Source organism: Maniola jurtina, chromosome 5 (assembly GCF_905333055.1).
Source record: "Maniola jurtina chromosome 5, ilManJurt1.1, whole genome shotgun sequence".
Lineage (NCBI taxonomy): Eukaryota > Metazoa > Arthropoda > Insecta > Lepidoptera > Nymphalidae > Maniola > Maniola jurtina.
Window position 1 is genome coordinate 15,075,862 of NC_060033.1, and position 25,115 is coordinate 15,100,976.

A 25,115-nucleotide genomic window follows, 5' to 3' on the forward strand; every position below is an offset into this window, starting at 1 on the left:
ATTTTAAGAGTTATGTGCCTTTAAAGCAATTTTGAAGGTAACATCCGTCAAATCGATTTTGTTCCCATAAAAAATTTCACCCGGACCATAATAACGAATCGATTGACACCTCATTCACCGAAATCGGCTCAGTAGTTTAGACGCTACGGTGAAACGTTTCCAAGGCCGCTCACCAGTCCAGACCAGAAATTTAGAAATTATAAAATTCGAAAAGCCCTACCAAGAGTCGAACCCGGAGCCTCCCATTAATAAGACAGCGCTTATCACTGCGCCAGGGAGGTCTTCCATACTTATATATTATACTAGCTGTGCCCGCGACTTCGTTCGCGTGGAATAGTGACTAGGGCAGCGTGATTCTTTAAATTGACATAACTTTTTTATTTATGAACCGATTGACATGAAATAAACACTAACAGTCTTATTCATAAAAATCCCTTATTATAGGTTTAAATCGTTCATTAGCTAAAATACTCATTAGGCCTATTAAACGTTTCATAACTTTCTTTTTTCATAAAGGTTCAATAAACCTCTCACAGCTAAATTCTCGCTATAGGCTAGTTTCGCTTTATTATGTTGTCGTTCTGATGAATTCATAGACAAAATGCCAAAAATACTGGGCTCATGCTGGGCTCTGTGACAAAAAGTGACGCATGTGTGACATTTGTATACCGTCAAAAGTGTCAACTGTCAGGAGGATAGGTTGGATCATTTGGATATTATCGTTCGGAGTTTTGTTTATAACTTAATTAAAAATGGAAACAGGAAGAAAAGTGGCTAAAAAGAGAGAAAGAAGTGAGAATTGGTTAAGTGAAGACAAGGTTAGTACCTACAGCAGTTCTCTACAATCTACACAAGTGTGTATTCGGTGTACTTCCTTTTTTTATATATATTTACGTGTTTATTTCTTTCCGTAGTATTTATTAATGGAGTTGGTCAGGGAGAGGGTGGCTGTGATTGAAAACAAAAACACGGACACTAACACTAATTCCAAAAAGCAGGCAGCGTGGGCAGATTTGTTAAATAGGTATCTAATTATGGTGTTGTTAAAATCAATACAATGCATTATACTTGTAAATAAACATTACATGTCATAATATTATTGTTCACAGTTTTAACAGTATGTGTAAGGGGAGCAAACGTATCCTTCCACAGCTAAAATCACAATGGGGCATCATTAAGATGCACGAAAAACGATTAAAATCATTAGAGCGGAAGCAAATCATTGCTACAGGTGGCGGCCCACCGCCACAGTTGGACCCTCTAAAGAGTGAAGACATCAGTGCATGGCTTCCCAATGAATTTGTGATTGACACAAATGAATTTGATTCTGATCAAATCAATCAGGTGAATGTTTTACAATATATTGTGTAGGTTTATGATCCGAACATTGGTGACAAGGGTCTTTTCATGTTAATGAAGTAACTTATAAGTCTCGTTGTTGTGAGAGATATTATACATCTTTATTATTATGTCTTAGTTGCTAGTTCATGTACTTAATACAACTTAATTAGGATATTATTTGTTATCAAATAGTTTTCTAGTGTTTCAGTCTGTACTCTCACATCCATATATCATCATCATCATAATCAACCCATCGCTGACTCACTACAGAGCATGGATCTCCTCTCAGGGTTTGGCCATAGACTACCACGTTGGCCAAGTGCACAATGGCAGACTTCACACAACTTTGAGGACATTATGGAGAACTCTCAAGCATGCAGGTTTCCTCATGATGTCAAGTGATATTTAATTATTTAAAATGCACATAACTCTGAAAAGTTAGGTGTGTGTCTGTGATTGAACCCCTGACTCTGATTAGGAGGTGGACGTCCTAACCACTATCACAGGCTATCACAGTACTTTATCCATATATATGAGTAATATATAATTTCAGGTCAAGGTTGGAGGGCTGTCACCAGATGAAATCATCTTAGAGGTACATCAGGAGGATGGAATTACAGAAGAGGTAAATTAATATTTAACAACATGGGTTGATCAATGAATTTTGATAGTCATCCCAATTTAATAACACTTTTATTGCTTCAGGTCCTACCTCATACTACTCCTCCTACTAATCATGAGATGAGCAAAATAAATCAAGAAAATGAGAACAAGGTCATAATGAGCTCATATCAAATGCTGCACAAGTACCTACAGGTTCATCAACTTCACCTAACACACTTTTATTGCTTCAGATCCTACCTATAACTAATGAGAATGACCAGCGGAAAAAAGAAGGAAATGAGAACAAGGTAAATATTGAATGCTGCCCAAGTACCTACAGGTTAATCAACTTCACCAAAAATTCTACGCTGCAGGTGCAGGTTTTTCCACAATTTTTTCCTTGGCAACCGGTTTCTTCCTTTTTCCATCCCCTAAACTTGGCAACTGGTTAGTACTTCATAGCCATTTTACCACTGAGCACTCATAAAAATAATTATATTACATTAGAACAATAAATAACCAAACCTCAACTACAGTAATTAAATTACATACTATGAGGATGGTTTTATCATGTATTCATTAATTTGTATTTGATAAAAATTTGAATATGTAAGTCTTTCCTATGCCAATGAGTTGATTTTAATAAGTAATAATTATTATTCTAGGTTGAGTCTGCACTGACCAATCGTTTAATAAGAAAAAAGAAGAATAAAAAAAAAGAAAATGAGAACAAGGTAAAACAAATATTCAAAAGCATCAAGGTAGTGGCAGCAGCCTTTGAATTTGAAATGTTTCAGAAATAGTGCTTTTATATCCATCTAGACCTAAAATTGATGGGGAATTTGAACATAAAACATCTTTTGACTTCAAAGCACACATTTTTTTTTGTTAATGTACAAATCCATCCATACTATATATCACACTTAATATTATAAAGCAGAAAGTTTGTATGTGTGTGTGTGTATGTTTGTTACTCCTTCACGCAAAAACTACTGGACGGATTGGACTGAAATTTAGAATGGAGATAGATTATACCCTGGATTAGCACATAGGCTACTTTTTATCCTGGAAAATCAAAGAGTTCCCACGGGAATTTTAAAAAACCTACATCCACGCGAACGAAGTCGCGGGCATCAGCTAGTAATTTTATAAATGCGAAAGTGTGTCTGTCTATCTGTTACCTTTTCATGGCCCAACAGTTGAACCGATTCTGACGAAATTTGGTACAGGGTCAGCTTATATCCCGGGGATGGACATAGGCTACTTTTATCCTGGAAAATCAAACAGTTCCCACGGGATCATTAAAAACCTAAATCAAGCGGACGAAGTCGCGGGCATCCTCTAGTAGTAAGTATAAGTAAATACCTATAATATTTTGTATATTACAGACATCTGCTGCTGCAAATGCCATCGCAAGCGTGGAAATCGATTGCAGGAGAGAGCTCCACAGAGCTCAAATGGATAATGAGAAAAGGATAGCTCGAAATTTAGATTTAGAAGAAATTTTGATTAAAAAAAAAAATTGAATATTATGAAAAAAATAAATAAAATGCTTTAAAATAACATATTTTTTAATTAATTTACTAGCTAAAATGTTGGTCAATAAACGCACGCAGAAAAGCACTATTTCCCATTCTTCCTCTTCCAGCCTCATTCGAATGTGCTGCAGAGTCATCCTCCTGAACAATATGGACATTACCATCATTTTCTGAAATAAAGTAATAATTGTTAAAAATATTGCTTAACAAATAAATGTTGATGAAAAATTATGCTAAACTAAAACCAGCCAGTACAGAAGGAAAATTCCTGATTTCTTGAAATTCTCTGATAACTGTTTGTTGTTCTATCAGAGTCTGAGGCATTTTAATATAAGTCGCTGAGTGCCGAGCTATCGCGCGAGCTACTCTGGCACAAATGCGGCTTACAGTTGGTTGAGACAACCCATGTAAATCTCCCCCATCTTCTTGAACCTAGACAAAAAGTACATGTTAGAAGAAATCACATATAAAAGGAATAATTAAGTACATGAATGGAAACTTCGAAATTAAGTAGGAACTTACTTCACGACGTCCCCAGCATCTTATAGCAGTTAAAACTTGCAACTCTGGTGAAGTACCACAGCCTCTTGAATCGAGTTGCAAATCTTGCCTGACGAGATTAATAATAAACCTTGCGGTATCTTTACTGAAGCGGTATCGCCGTTTAAACTCGATATCCGGCAAAGAAAACGGGTCAAATCTCTTCTGGTACACCTTCTGACGACGGCGACGTGTAGGGTTTTCGACATTCTCGATGGCGGCTATAGCTTGCAGAGCTTGCATTATGATACTTTGATATGATAATAATAAATTACGTACAAATAATTACAAACTACAATGCAATGACACTAGCATCAACGAAAATAATTATTAACTACACTTCAATCAAATTATCAGCTGTCATCTGAAGACAAGACGGCGGCCATGTTGTTCTTTATTAAGGGTTTATAGTAGGGTTGAGCCTGTTATAAGTTATGGAGCCGCTATTGAATACTTTAAGAGCATTATAGCACTATTGAACGTTTATGAAAGATGTTTTTGAGAACTTTGCTTATAACAAGCTAATAAAGCTTCTATAAATTTTTATGAATAAGACTGTAAATGTTAAGTGAAGCTTACTACAATATATTAGTGAAAACCGTATCTAAATCGAATAAGCCGTTTCTGATATTAGCGTGCACAAACACACAGACAAACAGACAAACAGACAAAAAAAAATTAATTACAATTTCGGGTTCGGCATCGATATAATAACAACCCCTGCTACTTTTTTTTTATATATTTCCATTGTACAGACACCACTTTTCTACAATTTTATTATATGTATAGATACATAAGGAAAAGCTAACTGACTGACTGATCTATCAACACATAGCTCAAACTACTGGATGGATATTCGGGCTGAAAGGCATGTAGATAAGTAGACGTAGACATCTAAGAAAGGATTTTTGAAAATTTGACCCCTAAAGGGGGTTGAAATTTGTGTAGTCCACGCGGACGAAGTCGCGGGAATAAGCTAGTACATACTCTACTGCTTAAATTATAACCCTTTCTTTTAGTTTCGTCATAGTCAGGTGAGAATCCATAGGAAACTGCGACACGAATATTCCCAAAAAATTCAGTTAACCCGTTGAAATTATTGGCTTGTTGGTATTTCGGGATCAGTATTGACCTATTGGGGTCTGAATAAGTAACCTTTCGGCATATTTGGCACACGCTAGGGTCGGGTCACGTGTAGAGCACGGATATTATAGAGCACAAAGCCTTTGTGTGGGGTTCGGCGACCCATTTACTTTTCCCCGAGGGTTCGATCGCCCAGCGATGGCACTATCGGCCATTCAAGTCGTATAAAAGCGACTGGATTTTCTAAGGATTACGTAATTCTGATAACACATTACCTATACTCCAATGATATTATACCTATAAAATGTTAGACGTACCATGATACCATGAGTCGGACTCGCAATGAAGGGTTCCGTACCAGTCGTATAAGAAATAACTCTTTTTAATTTTCATGCCGGATGTTTGTAAAATTTTTGGTCTATTGGGGTCTGAATAAGAAACCTTTCGGCATATTTGGCACACACGTATCGTGTGGAAGTCCCTGCAAGAGACCTATGTCCAGCAGTGGCCGTCTATCGGTTATTTGTGTAACTTTGAACATTTTTACATAGGTACAACATTTTGAACATTTTTTTTAGGGGCCAGGACTCCATGAATCTCGAATGTAAAGATTACTTAATACATTTTAATTTTTTCGTTTCATTTCATTTCATAAATAATTGTGATACACGAGTTGTTAACTGGATCAAAAAACCCAGGCAATTTGTAATATCGTTTGACCACAATCAATTCAATTTTAGTTTGAAATCATTAAATACAAATTAAGAGACGTAGACGCCATAAAAATGTTTACAATTTTTACTACAATTTATTGTGAGTTAAGATAATATTTTACGTTTTCCGAGTTTGATAAGATTATTATAGTAAGTAAATAATTTCTGGGTTTTATGTGAAGCATCATGAGGGTTTATGATAATTTGATTAAGTACCTACTTACCAAATAATATGACCTAGCTAATCAGAATTTAATAATCCTCACTCTGTGTAATAAGGTTTGATTCTTTTTGTGTGTTTGATGATTGTTGGTTTATTTTTAAATCACGCCGCAACGGATCGAAGTGATTTTTAGGGTCCGTACCTCAAAAGGAAAAAAGGAACGTTTATAGGATCATCTTTTTTGCCTGTCTGTCTATCTGTGCGTCTATCGTGTCTGTCAAGAAAAACTATAGGCTACTACCCGTTGATCAAGAATCATGAAATTTGGCACGTAGGTAGGTCTTTATAATACAAGTAAAGGAAAAATCCGAAAATCATGAATTTGTGGTTGCATCACAATAAAAAAAAAATGTGTTCACGAAACAATCAATTTACTAAATCACATAACATAGATGGTGCGGTCCGTCATTAACTTGCAATGTTCTACGTAATAGTGTTAGGTTTATCTTGTACGGAACCCTTCGCTTGCGAGTCCGACTCGCACTTAGGAAGGAGGTTTAGTAATAGAGCCCGTTGGACCCTTCGGGTTTGCAACCTTAAAAATCCCCTGATGAAACGCCCCCGAAATCAACTTCTGGCCTTGGGTCCTATAAAAATTCTACATCGGACTATATTAGAGCAATAGCCAAGTCACTGAATGTACCTATTGTGAGTGACCTAATTTCGCGAGTCAAAACGTAAGCACTTTCGCATCGATTTATCCTTGCAGTACCATTACTTAAAACTTGGCTCTGAGAAGTTTCTATAGCGCGCTCCCCAGCGCTCTACATACAAACGTAGTTATTTACCACCATGGAACTAGTAAAAAAAACTGTCACACCCCAACTATAAACAAAATTAATGACGAAACTTTTTACATACTAATTTCGGAACTAAAACTTTTCATTGCGGAACTGGAAACTCGCTCACGGTCTTTTCGAATAAGGACAAGTGTACACGAGGGACATTTGTCCGTGTAGGACAAAAAATCGGCCAAGTTCGAGTAGGATTCGCACACGAAGGATTCCGTACAAGAAATAACACTTTTTTTTTTAATTTTCACGAGGGTGATTTTGAAATTTTTACTATTTGCTGTTATAATGGCAATAGAAAGACAAATTTCAACTCTACCTATTATGGTTCACGACATACATCCCGCTGATAGACAGACGGACCGACATCGGAGGCTTAGTAATAGGGACCCGTTGGCATCCTTAGGGTATGGAACCCTAAAAATGGATCACTAAGAACTGCATCGATAGACTAGTACAGCGATGTTCTAGTCCATCGATACTAGGACTTTTGTCCTCCGCGGACAATAGTCCCTCGTATGCGCATGCTCTAAGTTTTCGTTGAATCTATCACTAATTTAAGATTTAGGGTGGACAAGAAGAATAGCGCATAAAATAGTGAGTAAATAGATGGTAATTTATGGGGTAATTTCTATCAAATAACCCTCCCGAAACATCCAACGATACGCAGGGAGCCACTGGATTCAGGCCGTAGCGTGTGGATTATGGACAAGAGACCTACAGGCTTCTATGGGTTGACAATGATAGTGAATTCCTAGCTGATACCCGCGACTTCGTCCACGTCGATTTAGGTTTTTAAAAATCCCGTGGGAACTCCTTAATTTTCCGGGATAAAAAATAGCCTATGTCTTCAACTATACCCATGCAAAAAATCACGTCGATCCGTTGCGGCGTGATTGAAGGACCAACCATCAAACCAACAAACAACCACACTTTCGCATTTACTCGTCGGGATATTGTACATCAATAAATTAAATCAATAAAGCATAAGGAATTTAGAGCACGGAGACTATCAAAGTATCACACTATCACAGATCAGGTAAGTAGATACTTATTATGGAACAAAAAGTTCCATCCGTGAACTTTTAACATAATCACGCGCGTAATTTTAAAATCTGTGATATTTTTCAACACAAGTGCATGTGGAGAAGTCAATATAAAACTGAGAAGTCGTTACTAGATAAGAAATTATCGTATGATAAGATGATTTGGACCGAATTAGTCATAACTCATAATCATATTTTACAGCATGCACCACGCAGTTTAAAAAACCAAAATATCATCGGCGACCTGCCTAGCGCAGAGGTAAGCGCCGTGGAATGTCCCGGGTTCGATTACCGGCAGGGGTTTAGAATTTTGTAATTTCTCTGACCTGGTCTGGACTCTGGTGGAAGGCTTTGGCCGTGGCTAGTTACCACGTTACCGGCAAAGCCTACCGGTAAGCGATTCAGCGTTCCAGTACGATGCCGTATTGAAACCAAAGGAGTATGAGGTTTAGTGAAAACTGCAATACCCCTCCCATCTTAGACTGCATCATCACTTACTATCAGATGACATTGCAGTAAACGGCTGACTTGTATCTGAATAAAAGTTTTAAAAAAAACCGGGATAAAACGTAGCCTATGTTAAGTGTCCATCCTTTCGATTTCATCCGCTATGAAAGGGTTTTTGAAAATTATTCAAGGTAAAATAGGGTTTGAAATTTATGTAGTCCATGCGGACGAAGTCGCGAGCCTAAGGTTGTATATTATGATATATTTCGGCACGTGCTCAGGTAGATTTCGATCTTGTCTTCCTTTCACCTTTATACAAGCACGGCAAATACATTTAGACTAATGAGTAGGTAATTACTAATTACATAATCTTTGATAATAAAATTAATCCAAATCTGTTTTTTTTTTCAATTTCAATGCGATTTAATATTTTTTATCAAAAACTTCTTATCAGTAAAATATTTTGTAGCTTTATCTTAAAGCGCAACGCATACCTACCTACCGAGTGGGGTGAAGCCGAAACGCAGGCGCGACAGGGCCTATATGCGAAGGGTGCCAACGGAACCCTAATACCTACTAACCCTCGGCCATCCGTTCGTTAGTTTATCTATCAGCGGGTTGTATCTCGTGAACCGCAATAGGTAGTGAATTGAAATTTTCACAGAATCTTTATTATTGCTATAAAAAGGGAAAAAAATATTTCTAAATAGCCATCATCACATCACACTTCACACTATCACACTAATATTATTAAAGAGGCGAAAGTTTGTATGTGTGTGTGTATGTTTGTTACTCAAAAACTTCTAGACGGATTTGGCTGAAATTTGGAATGGAGATAGATAATATCCTGGAATAGCACATAGGCTATTTTTTATCCCGAAAAATCAAAGACTTCCCACGGGATTTCGAAAAACCTAAATCCACGCGGGCGAAGTCGCGGGCATCGGTTAGTGAAAATCAAAAGTGATATTTCTTGTACGATGGTATGAGTCCGACCCGCATCTGACCGATTTTTTTAATTAGCTAAAAGGATAGTTAGTTATTCAGTCAGTATAACACAATCATTCTAATGCCTAACAGATCGCCTGTTTTACAACATCAATACGAAAATTATCACAGAAGTGATGTCATTCTGACATCACACCTGATTCATAGAGCTAGGAGTAAACCTTGCAAGTGCCGTGCGTAGCTAATGCACGGCCGAGATTTTAGTTTTTGTTTGCGTTTTTACTTTAGACTTGTACACAATAGCTAATATGTACCTAGAATGTGTTGGTGAGCCAATGCAAAGAATAATGAAAGATTTATGCCGTCACTAGCTGTGCCCCGGGGTGAATAAGTTTGCAAATCCAGCGAGAACTATGCAATTTTACGGGATAAAAAGTAGTTTATGTGCTAATCCAGGGTATCTTCTTCTTCTTCTTCTCTCTGGGCTGGTTTCCGCACTTAAACGTTTCCGTCTGTTGTGCGTGTGTTGCCCCTCCCCGCCGAAGTCTTCACTCCAGCCATCCAAGCTCGCTCCAGAAGCCAAGTAGACCGCCCAGGTTGCCGAGGACTTCATGGAGTGAGGTTGGGGAACCCAAATGGCGTTCTCGTTGTTCTGCCACGACCATGCACTCCAGGAGCACGTGCGTCGGCGTTTCATCGACCTCCATGCAGGCCCTGCACAGAGGACTGTCGGTAACACCTATAACGAAAAGGTGTTTGTTTAGTGGGCTGTGCCCTGTTATGAGTCCCACCACCTTCCTAAGTTTACCTTTGTCCAGGCGGAGTAGTTTGTTAGTTTGTCGTTGATCTATATTAGGGAAAGCCTCTTTGGCTTGCCTGCAGTCAGTTGCGCTTGCCCATAATCGGGAATGCTCTTTAAGTGTTAGTTCATGCAACCAAGTTTTATACTCACTGAAGGGTATGGGTACAATAGGCTGTGGCCCTGTCACCTTCAGCGTCGTAGCCTTGCGTGCTAATGCGTCCGCTGCCTCGTTTCCCTGGTCCCCTTCATGTCCTTTGACCCACCGTAGGGTGATGTCATTCGACATGGCGAGTGTTTCCAGAGCCTTATGGCAGTCTTGTATGAGTTCGGAGGTTGTCGAGAATTTAGCCAAAGCTTTGAGAACAGCTTGGCTATCTGAGTTAATGTTAATCTTAAAGTTTGTTACCTGTCGATTTGCCATTGCTATGGCTGCGGTTGTAATGCCTACACACTCTGCTTGGAAGACAGAGTTGTCCTTACCGAGTGCGTGACTTATTTTCATGTTTAGTTCTTGGCAGTATGCTCCTGCTCCTGTGCCGGTTTTTGTTTTGGATCCATCGGTGTACACTTCTATTGCATCTCGTGTTGACTTCGGATCTATGTTTATCTCTGGATATATTTTGTATGGTTTGTCCAGTATGTGTTGTTTCCTGGTTCTGTCGCATTTCCACTCAAGGCGTGGTTCTTTGGTTTTGCTTTGCACTAGAATAATCCAGGGTATAATATATCTGCATTCTAACTTTCAGCCAAATCCTTGAGTAGTTTTTGCGTGAAGGAGTAACAAACATACACACACCTATACAATAATATTAGTGTGATCATCATCAATAGCTCTCTATTGATGATGACGCAGACAATTGCAGAGCGGATGTTAGAAAAGGTCATGCTATGGCTCGCTTCTAACTTGCTTTCACTGAACCTACAAAAAAGTAAATATATCACATTCTCTTTAAAAAGGAACTCACAGCCCCAAAACCCTTTTCTAATCAAAGCTCATACTTGCGGCTCTAATATTGCTAATTGTAACTGTGGTAAAATGGAACGAGTTGACTGTATGAAATATTTAGGAGTAATTATTGATAATACACTATCCTGGGCTCCACAAATTGACAAACTTGTCGGCCAAGCGAGAAAAATGATATACATATTCAAAAATCTCAAGCCCATACTCGACACAAAAACCTTAAAAGTTGTTTATTTTGCTCTGGTACAGTCGATCCTGTCTTACTGTATCACAATCTGGGGTAATTGCGGAAAAACACTACTCTTACGACTTGAGCGAGCTCAAAGAGCTATCCTTAAAGTGATGCTAGGGAAACCTATTCTATTTTCAACCCGTGAGTTGTATGGCTTATGCGATGTTCTAACGGTGCGACAGATCTATATACTCCAAGTAATCTTACGCAAACACAAACAAACGCACTATGATCCTACGTTGGACCATCGTAAAAGAAGATCCGATAAGGTATGCCAGATCAAATCTTGCAGAACTGAACTAGCAAGTAAACATTTTTGCTATGCTAGCCCAATATTATACAACAAAGTAAATTATCACTTAAATATTTACTCTGCTAATCAACGAACCTGTAAAATACTTATATCTCAATGGCTTAAATCACTCTCTTATAGGGACACGGAGGACATCGTAACTTTGAAATAATCCATTCACACTTGCATGCACATACAAACAAACAAACACACACACACACACACACACACACACACACACACACACACACACACACACACACACACACACACACACAAACACACACAAACACACACATGCATATTAACTTAACACAATATTCATTGATTTTTAAGATTGTTACATATATATATTTATTTTTCTTGTCTTTAGTACCTAATTTTGTTAATCTGGAGGTGGGCGTTAACAACTGCAACACAGTTTGTACTTAACTAACGCAGTTGTTATCGTTGTTTATTTTAAGGCAATGTTAAGTGTAAATAAAGATATTTTTCATTTTCATTTTCATTGAGGACAGGTCTCCTCTCAGAATGAGAAGAGTTTTGGAAATAGTCTGTCACATATTTGGCCAAGTACGGATTGACTTCAGATACCATTGAGGGGATTGACTTCAGATACCATTGAGGAACGCAGCAGGTTTCTTTAGGATGTTTTGCTTCACCATTAAAGCGAGTGATATTTAATTGCTTAAAACGCGTATATAACTCCGAAATGGTAGAGGTGCGTGCCTGGAATCGGATCCGGCCCACCCTGCCGGTACAACCATGCCGCCAAGCGATTAAGCGTTCCAGTACGATGCCGTGTAGAAAGTAAAGAGGTACGAGTTTAAAAAAAACTGCCATACCCCTTCCAAATTAGCCCGATTCCATCTTAGACTGCATCATCACTTACCACCAGGTGAGATTGCAATCTAGGACTAACTTGTGTCTGAGTAAAAAAAAAAACAATTTAATTATACCTTCAAGGCAAGAGTATATAAGTATCTTCTAGGTGAGCTCCAACCTATTGGTACACATAAATATATAATATTGGTACACATAAATACGGATGCAATTATGCTTAGTACAGTATATACTTGCACCTTTATTCAGGTTTCGTTACTATGCTTTCCTACACCAGAAAAGTGTGTAAAAATATTAGGTAAAAGCTTTAGTATTAATAATTTTGAGTTTGAGCCAAGAACAATATTTAGCTAAGACCAGTACCTAGGTGTTATTAAAATAGAAAAGAAGTGATATCTTTACTTTCTTGATGACTCTTGCAAGAGTTATTTTTTGCAACTCTGTAGGTATTAAAATAGCAAATTCACTTTAGAGATTAAAAATATGCCATAACTAGTGCTTCACATTAACTGTTCAAAAGAACAAATAGTTCTACTGGACCCACAGTTTTTTTTTAACCCCCGACCCAAAAAGAGGGGTGTTATAAGTTTGACGTGTGTATCTGTGTATCTGTGTGTCTGTGTATCTGTGTATCTGTGTATCTGTGTATCTGTCTGTGGCATCGTAGCGCCTAAACGAATGAACCGATTTTAATTTAATTTTTTTTGTTTGAAAGGTGGCTTGATCGAGAGTGTTCTTAGCTATAATCAAAAAAAATTGGTTCAGCCGTTTAAGAGTTATCAGCTCTTTTCTAGTTTTCTTATTGAAAAGAAGGTTAGATAACCGTTAGGTTCTTAATATTATGTCAATTGACAAATATCAAGCTGTCAAGATGGACGTTGCCTAAATACATAATTATTTATTTGAAAATGATGTTTTGGAAAACTCAAATACTTTGGATCGTCGGGGGTGTTATAAATTTTTAATTTACACTTGTAACAACTAGTTACTGCCCACATCTTTGTGTGGATTTAGATTTTTTAATTCCTGTAGGAATTCTTTCATTTTCCAGGATAAAAGTAGCCTATGCAAGCTAACTCTACCAAATTTTGGCAAAATCAGATGGGCTGTGAAAAGGTGACAGACAGACATACATACACACACAATTACATTTCTAATCATTATTATTAGTGTGGGATTTAAGTAGGTGGTAACACATAATTTCTTGATGAACATTTTTAACTGATCTGATTTCTGTTTTGCGTGGAGGAAATTAAGGGGTTTTTCCTTCTTATACCAACATCCTTGTTTTATGCAAATATACGTAGTACCTAAACTATCTTATCTTAATATATTACTGTCTGACAGGTGTATGTGGCTTCCCTTGCAATATAAATATAAGTAAATAAAAAGAGTAAACAGAAGATTATTTCAAGCAACAAAGATTCATAAAGGGACTTGTGCTGTGTGCTAAGGTTAAGATCTATAGAGAGTACTTTGACTTTACTTAAGAGTTAAAACAAGATAGAGATATGAGCAATTAAATCTCGTTTTTAACCTCCAACCCAAAAAGAGGGTTGTTATAAATTTGACGTGTGTATCTGTGTATCTGTCTGTGGCATTGTAGCTGCTGAAGTAATGAACCGATTTTAATTTAGTTTTTTTTTGTTTGAAAGGTGGTTTGATCGAGAGTGTTCTTAGCTATAATCCAAGAAAATTGGTTCAGCCGTTTGAAAGTTATCAGCTCTTTTCTAGTTACTGTAACCTTCACTTGTTGGGGGTGTTTTAAATTTTAATTTACACTTGTTTTATGTCTGAGCAAAGTCAAAGTGCGCTCTATAAATGTCAGCCTTAGTATATTAAGTAAGTTAAATTAAATTCAACTTATGTGAAGTGTGAACCACTATTGGTTGTCCTTAGCACAGATAGTTAAAATTTAACAAGGACTACCATGTTTGATCATAAATGTTACTAAATGACATTTTAGAAGTAGGAAAATTTTTAGACCTAACCAAATACTACATGATCTCTACACCAGTTGAAACCTTGCAGCAAGGGTTCACAAAGCAGCAATAAACCCACTGGCTAACATGCTCAGAACACTGTTGGTGCTGGTGTGACCATGGTGCACATTATTTGCACATGACTGCACAGAAGCAGTCTATTTTGGTATCAGCAGACATCCCTGACAAGCAATAGAAATGTGGCAGCCCTATTAAAGCCCAAAACCATAAAGTGTGTTTAATAAATTATATAACATGACAAACAAGATATGCAGTAATTTCCAAATAGTTAATAGTACCATAGATTATCTGTTATTTCAAATGTTCAATCGGTTATTTGAGTAAATGGCTTTTTTAAGAGGTCATATCCACAATCAGCTGTTTGCAGGGATGTTACATTTGAGTTTTAAACAGTTTTTTTAAGTCTTCATCTCTAACGGATATCACTTATAGAAGGGTCACTATATTTTTGGTACATCTACACATTGGTCCTAACCTCAGCTTGCGGGGTTGTTATGGACATTACCTACACCTTATATTTTCTAAATTATGTCTTTTGAGAATTCAAAAACATTCGCATAGTTTCTAAATGGCAAAATAAACACTTAAACTTATCTGTTAAGTTACAAATAAAATGAAAATTAACCAAAAAATTAAATTCAGTAAATGTACTTACTTAATCACTTGAAAGTAACTTATATAATGTATATTGTTTTTAAGTAAACTATTAGATTGGAATCAGTCATCAAGTAATATTATAATAAAATTTTACCAACATTAAGCAAGTAAGAACCTACTTATGTAGTTTATAAATAAAGTGCTTAATATTAAGCGTTGTAAGCTATAGCATATTAAGCTCAGTGAGTTAAAAATTAGTGTTTCATACATTTTGTTATAATACTAAGAGATGGAACGGATAACCTTGATGTAAACCAGTTCCACGCGCTAGTTCAGCAATCGGACCAAATAATTACCGACAATTTCAAGTTACAACATAATAAACACACGCACGACCGAGTAAAACATAATAAAATATGTAGTTTGAGGAATATCAATAATATTCGATGCAAACTGCGGCATGGACTTGGCGACTGCGGTCGAAAATTAGCATGTTTAACAACAAAAAAATGCGTTGTACTTACGTAAGAAGCTTTAAATAACAATTTTTAACATCACAGGCGAAAATTAATTGAGGTACTGCAGGCTGATATATTTCTTCACGCTCACGCAACTATGTAACACACCGCACTTGCAATTTATGAGAACCCGGAAGAGTAGAACGCACTTGAGAATTTAGAATTTCAATTCATTTTCACAATAATCCATTTAATTTAGAAAGAAACCCGCGAGAATAACGCACCATTTTGAAAGATTGAAGAAAGATCGACATTCGATTCGACAGTCGACTTCGACGAACCATCAAGGTTTTTCCGATTGTGACAGCTGTGAGTGACATTTCTTTTTGGAAATTTGACTGACATTGACACTTGACAGACAGTGTAGTGGTGTAACGATCGCAATTCCTATTGGCCGACTCGACACTCTCACTTCACTCACTATTGGCTAAATCATGGCTAAACGACGTAGCTTTTCCAAGGCTTTTCTGATTATTTGCCGCCAATCGCCGCAATCGACGCAGGCCACAGACAAAGAGATAATCACTACGTTTTTGCCATAGAGATTAGAGACACAGGCATAGATATAGGCAGGGATAGAGAGGACAGAGGCAGGTTTGATCTATCCAGGGCCGAACTGGCCGACCATGGCCGAACCGCATTTTGGTACATGAAGGGTAAAATCTAAGCAGATTATAATTCTATTTGTTGCCATAAGTGATACTTAAATGTACTCATAACTCAGGGAAAGATGTAGTTAGGTATTATTTTAAATAAAGAGTAGGTAGTTATGACTATAGAGTTAGGTTTGTACACTTTTATTTTTTCCATACATTTAGTAAATTATATACTAAATAGGATATCTTCACGTATACACTTCTGTTTCATTTCCGTCATTCACGTGGCTGATTTGCCTCCAAAAGACGTATTCGGCTTTCAAGCCATTTTTCCCCAAATGGTACGGGTATGTTTTACTTGTAGATAAATAAAATATACCGTCATTGTGGACGTTTACATTAATCCCCATTACGTTGATCGATTGAGGAGCTTTATCATAGCATGTAGCATCTCTCGCTTCCTGGACGCTACGACATTTTATCCCAATAAATTGGTCAGGGTTCTTCATTGCAGATAACCAGTAGGTCAGAACTCTAAAATGGCTGCATGTTGAACTACAAGGGAGGAAGTTTAAATCTGTTGGTTGGAATTCACCTCCGTTTACGTAGAAATCCACGTGTCCCATTCGGGTAGCCATTCCATAACCGTCTATATTTGTGTGGATGACTTGAACGAAATCAGCGTCTGAAGCATCCAACCGCTCTTTAGATGATAAAGTTCTAAAGCATGGTCCAGCAGGCTCTAGTGCGGTTATCCTTGAGATATTCCTGCCGGTCATCTGCTGATAGTTCTTGGCTATGTAGCTGACGGTTTGGCCTCCGAGACTGAAGCCGAGGAGCTCAGTCGTGCAAGGGTCGAGGCCTGATCGAGTAAGTTGGACCAAAACTTCCGCGACGTGTTTGCCGACGGGACGCATCAGGCGCGACGCTCTGTAATGAAAATTTTAACAATATTCAAACCTGGCGTAGTGGTAATTACTGTTTCTTATTTGTAGAAGGTCTGGAGTTCAATTTATGGCAGAGGGATTCAGGGATTTCTAATTTTTAAATTGTTTTGCGTTTGGTTTGGTGGTAGTCAGGTTTCAATAGTGGCTAAACCATCCTACTGACAAAAATGCGTGGTAAGCAATTTTATGTTTCGGTACATCAAATAAAATAAATAAAGTTGTTTTTCGTTTACATTCAAAGCGGGATTGATACCTACTAACAAAGTTTTGACTATGTAGCCATAAAGATGCACCAAAGTACAGAACCTTCTTATGATGGACTAAGAGCAGGCACATGCTGCACGCACACGCTAATCGTTCCTCTCTGTGTTGGGGACATTAAGCAGAGAAACTTTCAGTTTTAATAAAATAACGAAAGTCTGGCACGTGCTGGCTCTCTTTCTATCAAGGAAATGTAACGATTTTACCCGATTATTTATAAAGGAGCATAATAAGTATTTGAATGATAAAGACAATAAAAAACTTACAAGTAATAATGCACGGTGGCGAATCGTTGGTTGTCGACGAGGATGACGTTGTAGTCCCTGGCCTCGTACTCGTTGGCGAACATCGCGGATATGGGGAAGCTGGTGCTGTCCAAGTAACCGATGGCAATTACCACGGTCTTCCTGGAATATCGAAGGAAACGTAGTTATAAAAAAATCAATGTAATATTGCGTACTGCACGATTTCGCGACGACAGCGAGAAGGCAGAAAAAGGAAAAAAAAACCGGCCAAGTGCGACTCAGACTCGTGCACCGAGGGTTCCGTACTCGGGAACATTTAGTTCGGAGTAGGCTCACATAACGCTCACTGCTGCCATCAGCAGCGCCAAGATGGCGATGATCAAGTTGCTTCATAAACAGGCCAGAAATAGCAAGCCCAACGTACTTGTACTAGTAGGAGACAGTGATTGCACGCAACTGACCAAGAACAGAAGTGAATGGTGTGCAAAAGAAGAGATCTTACTCCTGCAGAGGTCTGTAATTAGCTATGTATGGTAATGATTTTTCTATGCAATTTTTACCTACGAAAGTCTACCCTAGGGTCGGTGGCGATGTTCTTGGCCTCCCAGTAGGTGTACTTCTGTCTGCTGCGACCCTTGCCTTGTACCACGAAGTACAGGTACCTTAGCTGACTTCGTGGGATGGAGGCTGGCTTTTCTGACCCAGGACCTGAAAGAACTATTGTTATGACTCATCTCCAGAAGTTTTGCTTGGTCTTTTCATTTAATTTTGTATTATTTTAATGGAGCTCTGTCCAAAGGATCTAGCTTTAACTTATAAGGTATACCTTGCAAAGTTAAAAAAATTCTGTAATGTTAATGTGCTTAAATCCGTCATTTAGTATGGACGAGAAAGAGATTGGAAAACTTCATGATTAGTCACCTCCAAACTGACAGATTTACTTACAGTTATGGTTGGTTCGATTAATTTAAAATGTTACACTCAAGACTCTAGTTAAGTACATTTTTCTAGTTATAATATTGTATTGTTGAACGCTTGCTCTACCAAGGGTTTTCCATGTACCTAGATATAAAGTTGGAACAAATGCTTCAGGTCTTTGATGCAGACATTGAATAATTATGAAACTATAAGTCCACCTTGGCGACCACCACTCAAAACTTCTCTTGCGGTTAACAAGAGGAATTTTGAGGGTTCAAACCCCTCCTCGACTTTTCAAATTGCAGACCTACACTCTTTCAATAAATATATTGTCCAATATCTTGAATAAGAAAAAAACACGCTCGTTCGCTCTCATTGTTTAAATCATGTTTAAATATCAAATTGAAAGACTTATTCTACTGACCAGAACCAACCAGAAACAAAAAAAAAACACCTATGAAAGGAAACAAGTAGGTCCGTAAAGACCCTGATAAAACTCTCCCCGAAATCGATTCCTAATTCGGCCTTGTATAATAGGTGTAACCATTGATGTACCTAGATAGGCCTACCTAGTTAGTATCTATGGGTGTAACCTACTACGTACCTACTTGTTACGGGTATAAAGCCATAATTTTATGTTTACGAAACATGTCGGGTGAGGCGGTTAATGTTACTCGTTGCACCATCGCTTTGTCAAGTCTGCCTAATGACATGAAATTTGGAGAAGGTAGGTATTACTAGATCCCTGCTTCATAGTCGATGATTGTTCCTCCCTGGGGCAATTCGTAGAGAAACTTTCAGCTTTTTTAAAATAACGAAGGTCTGGCACGCGCTGGCTCCTAGTCCAAAAACTCTTTATCTGAGACACGAAAGCTAAATTGTTTGTTAGGACACATCTCAAATTATAATAACGACTGTTATACAACACCACATAATTATAGCTAAGTATTTTACTGTGGCGAAATTTTCTCAACGCTTTTCTTAGCACACTATTATTTTCACAGTGCGTTGCGTTAATATTTTTGTCTACTATTTAAGAAATTAAAATGCACGACTTTCAATTTCCTCTAGAACCTTTAATAAAGACCTTCAGAATAAAATAGAATAATTAAGTTTTCATTCAAGTAAACTTTTACAAGCGCTTTTGAATCATCTAAATAATTTATCCCTTTAGCAATTTATATTGAGACAAGTGTAAATTAAAAAATAAGTAATGATTACAGTAACTAGACAAGTGTAAATTAAAAATTTATAACACCCCCGACGATTCAAAGTATTTGAGTTTTCCAAAACATCATTTTCAAATAAATAATTATGTATTTAGGCAACGTCCATCTTGACAGCTTGACATTTGTCAATTGACATAATATTATGAACCTAACGGTTATCTAACCTTCTTTTCTACAAGAAAACTAGAAAAGAGCTGATAACTCTTAAACGGCTGAACCAATTTTTTTAGATTATAGCTAAGAACACTCTCGATCAAGCCACCTTTCAAACAAAAAAAACTAAATTAAAATCGGTTCATTCGTTTAGGCGCTACGATGCCACAGACAGATACACAGACACACAGATACACAGATACACACGTCAAACTTATAACACCCCTCTTTTTGGGTCGGGGGTTAAAAACAGTTGATAACTTTCAAACGGCTGAACCAATTTTCTTGGATGACAGCTAAGAACACTCTCGATCAAGCCACCATTCAAACAAAAAAATCAGTTAGTAAAAGTTTAGGAGCTACGATGTCACAGTCAGATACACAGATACACAGGTACACACGTCAAACTTATAACACCCCTCTTTTTGGGTCGGGGGTTAAAAAGGAGGAAAAGAAGCAAAATAGATTGTGGTTAAGGTGTCCTTATCCTATTCGGAAGGTCGAGGGTTCGATCCCGGGCATGCACCTCTAACTTTTCTCCAAATAAATATCACTTCCTTGAACGGTGACAGAAAACATCGTGAGGAAACCTGCATGTCTGAGAGTTCTCCATATAGTTCTCAATGACGTCTGCCAATCAACTTTTGGCCAGCGTTGGACTATGCCCAAATGTTTCTCATTCTGAGAGGAGACCTGTACTCAGTAGTGAGCCAGCGATGGGTGTATGATGATGAGATAAGATGATGAAAACTTGGATAAAATAAACACATACATACTGACATGAATCCTCTAGGGTAACCTTCCTCAGCCCTTGGATCTTTGCATGTTACAAAAAAAAGTAAAACCAGTGACACACACAAAACCGCGCACACACGCACCAACATCGTCATAGACACTAAATAAATCAAAATATCCCGATCACCATTATAAAAAGTTTAGAATCCCATTAGGTATTGAGTGGATGAACTTTAATTTCTTTCGACAAACAAAAACAATGACTCCATGATGGCGCGTGAATATTTTTTAAATCCAGACACGTAAGTTCGTACGGTTGTTGACCTTGGTTTTCGTACAAAGGCGCGAAAAAATATAAGGTGGCATTTTTTTTTTTTTTAGTCCTTTGGAGATAGACAAAGATCGAAGCTTATGCAGCCACATTTTTAAAAATAATTCTGCTTCCTATGTTTAAAGTAAAGATTGATGACTGATAGTAGGTAGGTATAGGTAGGTGCTTAGTACAGCTTTAAAGTTTTAATTTTTTTTAATGTAGCAACCGTGCAGCGACCAACCTCCTAAACAGCCTACCGTAAACTAAGTAGACTAATATAAATTACTTAAAATGTCTTATTTCTTAGCAGAATGGTGAAAGAACTGTACAAGATTTATGATAAACATAGGTAGGAACATATCTGAGGAAAGTATCACAAGAAAACATGCAACATAGTTGGAAAACGTCACGTTTTGTTAAAGTTAAATGAGGTTTTGGGCTTGTTGACAGTGTTATTGTTAATTATTTATTGTGATTGTTGACAAAGGTTAAAATGTGTCATGTTTACTTAGGTACTTCGTAATATTTCAACATGTGCCTTTAGTACTTTAGTTGAGATGGCAATCGGGGTGTGACAGCCCCCGCGCTTACCCGATGCGGGTGAGTGCGGGTGACGTGCGGGTCATACTTCGATTGCCATCTCAGCTTGTCGCGTAATATAGTTATACTGCTTAGCTACTTATATTCACCTACTAGAAGATGCCCGCGGCTTCGCCCGCGTGGATTTCGGTTTTTTAAAATCCCGTAGGAACTCTTTGATTTTCCGGGATAAAAAGTAGCCTATGTGCTAATTCAGGATATTATCTATCTCTATTCCAAATTTCAGCCAAATCCATTCAGTAGTTATTGCGTGAAAGAGTAACAAACATACACACACACATACATACAAACTTTCGCCTTTATAATATTATAAAAATTAGTGTGATGTGAAGTGTGATTAGAAAACTTATGGCTACGCCATAGATTCGTACACAAATAAGCAGGTACTTCTTCAACATCACGAGTGCTCTTGAATGTCCACTGTCCACTGTTGGACATTAGCCTTCCACAACGAATACCACTACCTGATCCTCAGCCTTCCTCATCTCTAGCCAATTACCCCTTCTCTTTTGATATTTTTTTTGACGTGACAACGTCTTATAATTCGATAGAGCCGGCTGCACGCACGAAAAAACATGACTCATGCGGCGTTACCTCGCTCTGAGACGTTCCATGTAAGGCTTGAAGTGCAAGCGAGAGCGCGGAACGAGCGACAAAGAAGCACAATCGGCCTTTGTTGTCACGTTCAAGTTCTATCGTCAGTAAACCGACTTTACAGACAACCAATTTTTTTTTTGATTTAATATGGTACATGTCACATTTTTTTACAATGAGATATGCTCCCAATTACTTTTTGAAAAGGAGCGTGGCAATTTTAAATAATCATAGTAGGTACCTACTTACCATGCAATCCTGTGGTATGCCGCAAGTTTCTCTGACATAAATGAAGCTTAATATATATTGCCATATCCAAAGACCTGGATTATTATTACCCTTTTTCTTTGACGCAGATATAGGTAGATACTAGATACCTATGTACATATTATGTACGATACTGGGCTCTACCACAGAATATACAGGTGTAACCAGAAGGTTAGCAAAAACTTAGCGTCAGCATTATACTACCTTAATTAACACAATCCAATGCCATTAAGCATTTGCCTTATCTTGCAGTTTTAGTATTTTTCGACCCTGCATTGTATAGCGTGCAAAACTCGGGTCACCTACGAAGCGGCATTGACTTCGAGTGATCTATTTACGGAACGTTCGTTGACCTCTAGCGTCATTCGGATGTTTTGTTTGCAATATATTGTGAACTTTTAAAAAATACAGGATTAAAAAAAAAGAAAAATCTTAGTTTTTTTAATGGTATCTTATCAGTAATCATTATGACCTGTCTTCGTTTTTGCTAGCGTTCTGGTTACACCCTGTATTAGTATTATGATAGCTCTACATTTATTTCTAGGGAGGTAGTGTTAGAGAAACGGAATTCGAAAGGGCATCCTACATCTTGGACCATGGGGTCAAAAATTACTTACTTGAAATAAAGGTAACAACAATTGTTTCATCAGCGTTTATTGTTTTTATTGTTTGAATGTGAATTGTAATATTGCCAATTGACGTCCAAAGGTACTGGCCCCTGACAGTCCTTGCAGGGGGTTTTAGTCTTACACAGACCTCCCTTGCACGCAAACTCCCCTTTCCTGGGGTACTCTGGGGGTATGTCGATGGTGCGCCAGGGTTTGTGCAGCTTCTTCATCATTGCCTGCTCCAGTGCGAGGTGGATCTTGCCTTTAGGGTACGCAGCTATGAGGTGAAGACTTGAGAGGAAGATGAGGGATATGTACTGGAAAAGAAATGTTTCGTGTAAGAGATCTAATCAAGCGAATAATGCCATGGAAGGAATGAGGAACGACGCAAAGAAAAAGGGCGCAGATTCTCTTTCTTTGCGTCGTATTTCTTATTGGTGAGGGTCGTAATAACTAATTTCTAAATATCTTTTCTGGTCTCGTGGGAGGCTTCGGTCGTGGCTAGTTACCACCCTACCGGCAAAGCCGTGCCGCCAACCGATTTTGCGATCCGGTGCTATGCCGTGTAGAAACCAAAAGGGTATGGGTTTAATAAAAACTGTCGTGCCCCTTCCAGGTTAGCCTGCTTCCATCTTACACTGCATCATCACTTACCACCAGGTAAGATTGCAGTCAAGGGCTAACTTGTAATGAATACAAAAAAAAGACGACTTAAATAATGTAAGAGTAAGTAATGTAGAGATAAAAGGTTAAATTACTTATTTAATTAAAATTAGAAGACTCTATCTAAATTATACATATAAAAATATCATAACAAGTGTAAATTAAAAATTTATAACACCCCCGACAAGTGAAGGTTACAGCACGTTAAAATAACTAGAAAAGAGCTGGTAACTTTCAAACGGCTAAACCGATTTTCTTGGATTATAGCTAAGAACACTCTCGATCAAGCCACCTTTCAAACAAAAAAAAAACTAAATTAAAATCGGTTCATTAGTTTAGGAGCTACGATGCCACAGACAGATACACAGGTACACACGTCAAAATTATAACACCCCTTTTTTTGTATCGAGGGTTAAAAATGTCTTTTCACTTACCACAAAATTCATCTCGATATCTTTCTAAAGTGAGATAACGACTACAAAAAAAAATTAAGCACTCGTAAAAAAGTCGACCACCTGTCGTAAAAACTCTACCGAAGATTGCCAAAACAAAGCCTTTATATACCGACCAATATAAAAGTACCGTATTGACCCCAAATGTGACAGTTCGACTTGGTTATAAATAACTGTTCACTGCAAAAGACGATACCGGTTCATCTCATTGTTTGAATTACGACCTTTATATCGCACGACGGCCTAATTATAGTGCGACGATACGATTTTTTTTAAATTTAAAAAGGAATATTAGCCGTGCTATTCATGACTAATACTCCCCTTTCCCCTCCAATTAAGCGTAAAGCTTGTGCCGGGAGTGGGTACAACAATAGTGCAACGGGTGGGGTTTGAACCGCCGACCTTTCGGAATTCAGTCCGCTCCTTAACCGTTGAGCTATCGAGGCTCAAATTTTATGACATTACTGTCACTATTCACTCTCACTCTGTACTGTATTTTCACTCTCGTATATTATAAGTGATAGCGCCTCTTACTCGGAAGGTTTGGTTTTCAAACCCGGGCAGAGTGAATTACAGTGAGGGAACTCTCGGTTTGATCCTGAATTTAATCATGTTTCTTATGTTGTCCACTTGGCAGATTGACAACAGTTGGACGTTACTTGTTTTTTTGGCTTTTGACATTGCAAAGGATAAATATTACTTGCTTTAAAGTTGAAGAAGAAAATATCATGAGGAAACCTGCAGTGCCTATATGCATGAGAATTCTCCATAATGTTCTCAAAGGTGTATGAAGTCTGCCAATCCACACTTGGCCAGGTCTATGACCAGGCCCAGAACCCTTCTCGTTCTAAGAGGAGACCCGTGCTTTGTAGTAAGCCTGCGATGCTTAATCCTAATGTTTCGCGAAATATGCGTGTTCTGCTATGGTAGCTGTTGTGTAGGTTTTTTGCAGTCGCGTCTTCAGAGTCGTGTTAGTATCGTGTCGTTACCGTCTATTGTAATAGTCTTAT

General features: G+C 37.9%; 5 protein-coding genes across 8 annotated transcripts in view; 1 reads left to right on the forward strand and 4 right to left on the reverse strand.

Moving 5' to 3' along the window:
• The window catches only part of LOC123865063 (oxysterol-binding protein-related protein 3-like), a 42,797-nt gene extending 26,959 nt beyond the window's left edge, over positions 1-15,838 (reverse strand). The window contains exon 1 of the mRNA XM_045905890.1: positions 15,531-15,838. The gene's annotated coding sequence lies outside the window, so the exon portion shown is untranslated. The remainder of the gene's footprint in view (positions 1-15,530) is intronic.
• Positions 550-3,507, forward strand: LOC123865091. 3 transcript variants are annotated; one of them, XM_045905937.1, is made up of 8 exons: positions 550-818; positions 915-1,024; positions 1,110-1,344; positions 1,895-1,966; positions 2,047-2,115; positions 2,196-2,252; positions 2,610-2,678; positions 3,333-3,507. In XM_045905937.1, the coding sequence occupies exons 1-8, from the start codon at positions 753-755 to the stop codon at positions 3,468-3,470; spliced, it is 816 nt and encodes a 271-aa protein (XP_045761893.1). In that variant the 5' UTR covers positions 550-752; the 3' UTR covers positions 3,471-3,507. The 3 variants fall into 3 exon arrangements, with proteins under 3 accessions (XP_045761893.1, XP_045761894.1, XP_045761895.1); XM_045905938.1 differs by lacking the exon at positions 2,196-2,252; XM_045905939.1 differs by lacking the exons at positions 2,196-2,252; positions 2,610-2,678.
• Positions 3,711-4,562, reverse strand: LOC123865818. Its single transcript, XM_045907055.1, has 2 exons — positions 4,005-4,562; positions 3,711-3,914 (listed from the first exon to the last, which is right to left on the reverse strand). The coding sequence occupies exons 1-2, from the start codon at positions 4,263-4,265 to the stop codon at positions 3,711-3,713; spliced, it is 465 nt and encodes a 154-aa protein (XP_045763011.1). The 5' UTR covers positions 4,266-4,562.
• A 500-nt stretch (positions 15,839-16,338) lies between the features above and the next one.
• LOC123865086 (pancreatic lipase-related protein 2-like) lies at positions 16,339-21,137 on the reverse strand. Its single transcript, XM_045905933.1, has 4 exons — positions 20,646-21,137; positions 18,134-18,281; positions 17,595-17,735; positions 16,339-17,050 (listed from the first exon to the last, which is right to left on the reverse strand). The coding sequence occupies exons 1-4, from the start codon at positions 20,761-20,763 to the stop codon at positions 16,369-16,371; spliced, it is 1,089 nt and encodes a 362-aa protein (XP_045761889.1). The 5' UTR covers positions 20,764-21,137; the 3' UTR covers positions 16,339-16,368.
• Positions 21,138-23,019: 1,882 nt separating this feature from the next.
• On the reverse strand, positions 23,020-24,379 carry LOC123865101. 2 transcript variants are annotated; one of them, XM_045905949.1, is made up of 3 exons: positions 24,352-24,379; positions 24,088-24,116; positions 23,020-23,307 (listed from the first exon to the last, which is right to left on the reverse strand). In XM_045905949.1, the coding sequence occupies exons 2-3, from the start codon at positions 24,097-24,099 to the stop codon at positions 23,029-23,031; spliced, it is 291 nt and encodes a 96-aa protein (XP_045761905.1). In that variant the 5' UTR covers positions 24,100-24,116; positions 24,352-24,379; the 3' UTR covers positions 23,020-23,028. The 2 variants fall into 2 exon arrangements, with proteins under 2 accessions (XP_045761905.1, XP_045761904.1); XM_045905948.1 differs by lacking the exon at positions 24,352-24,379 and having other exon boundaries at positions 24,088-24,290.
• Positions 24,380-25,115: the final 736 nt, after the last annotated feature.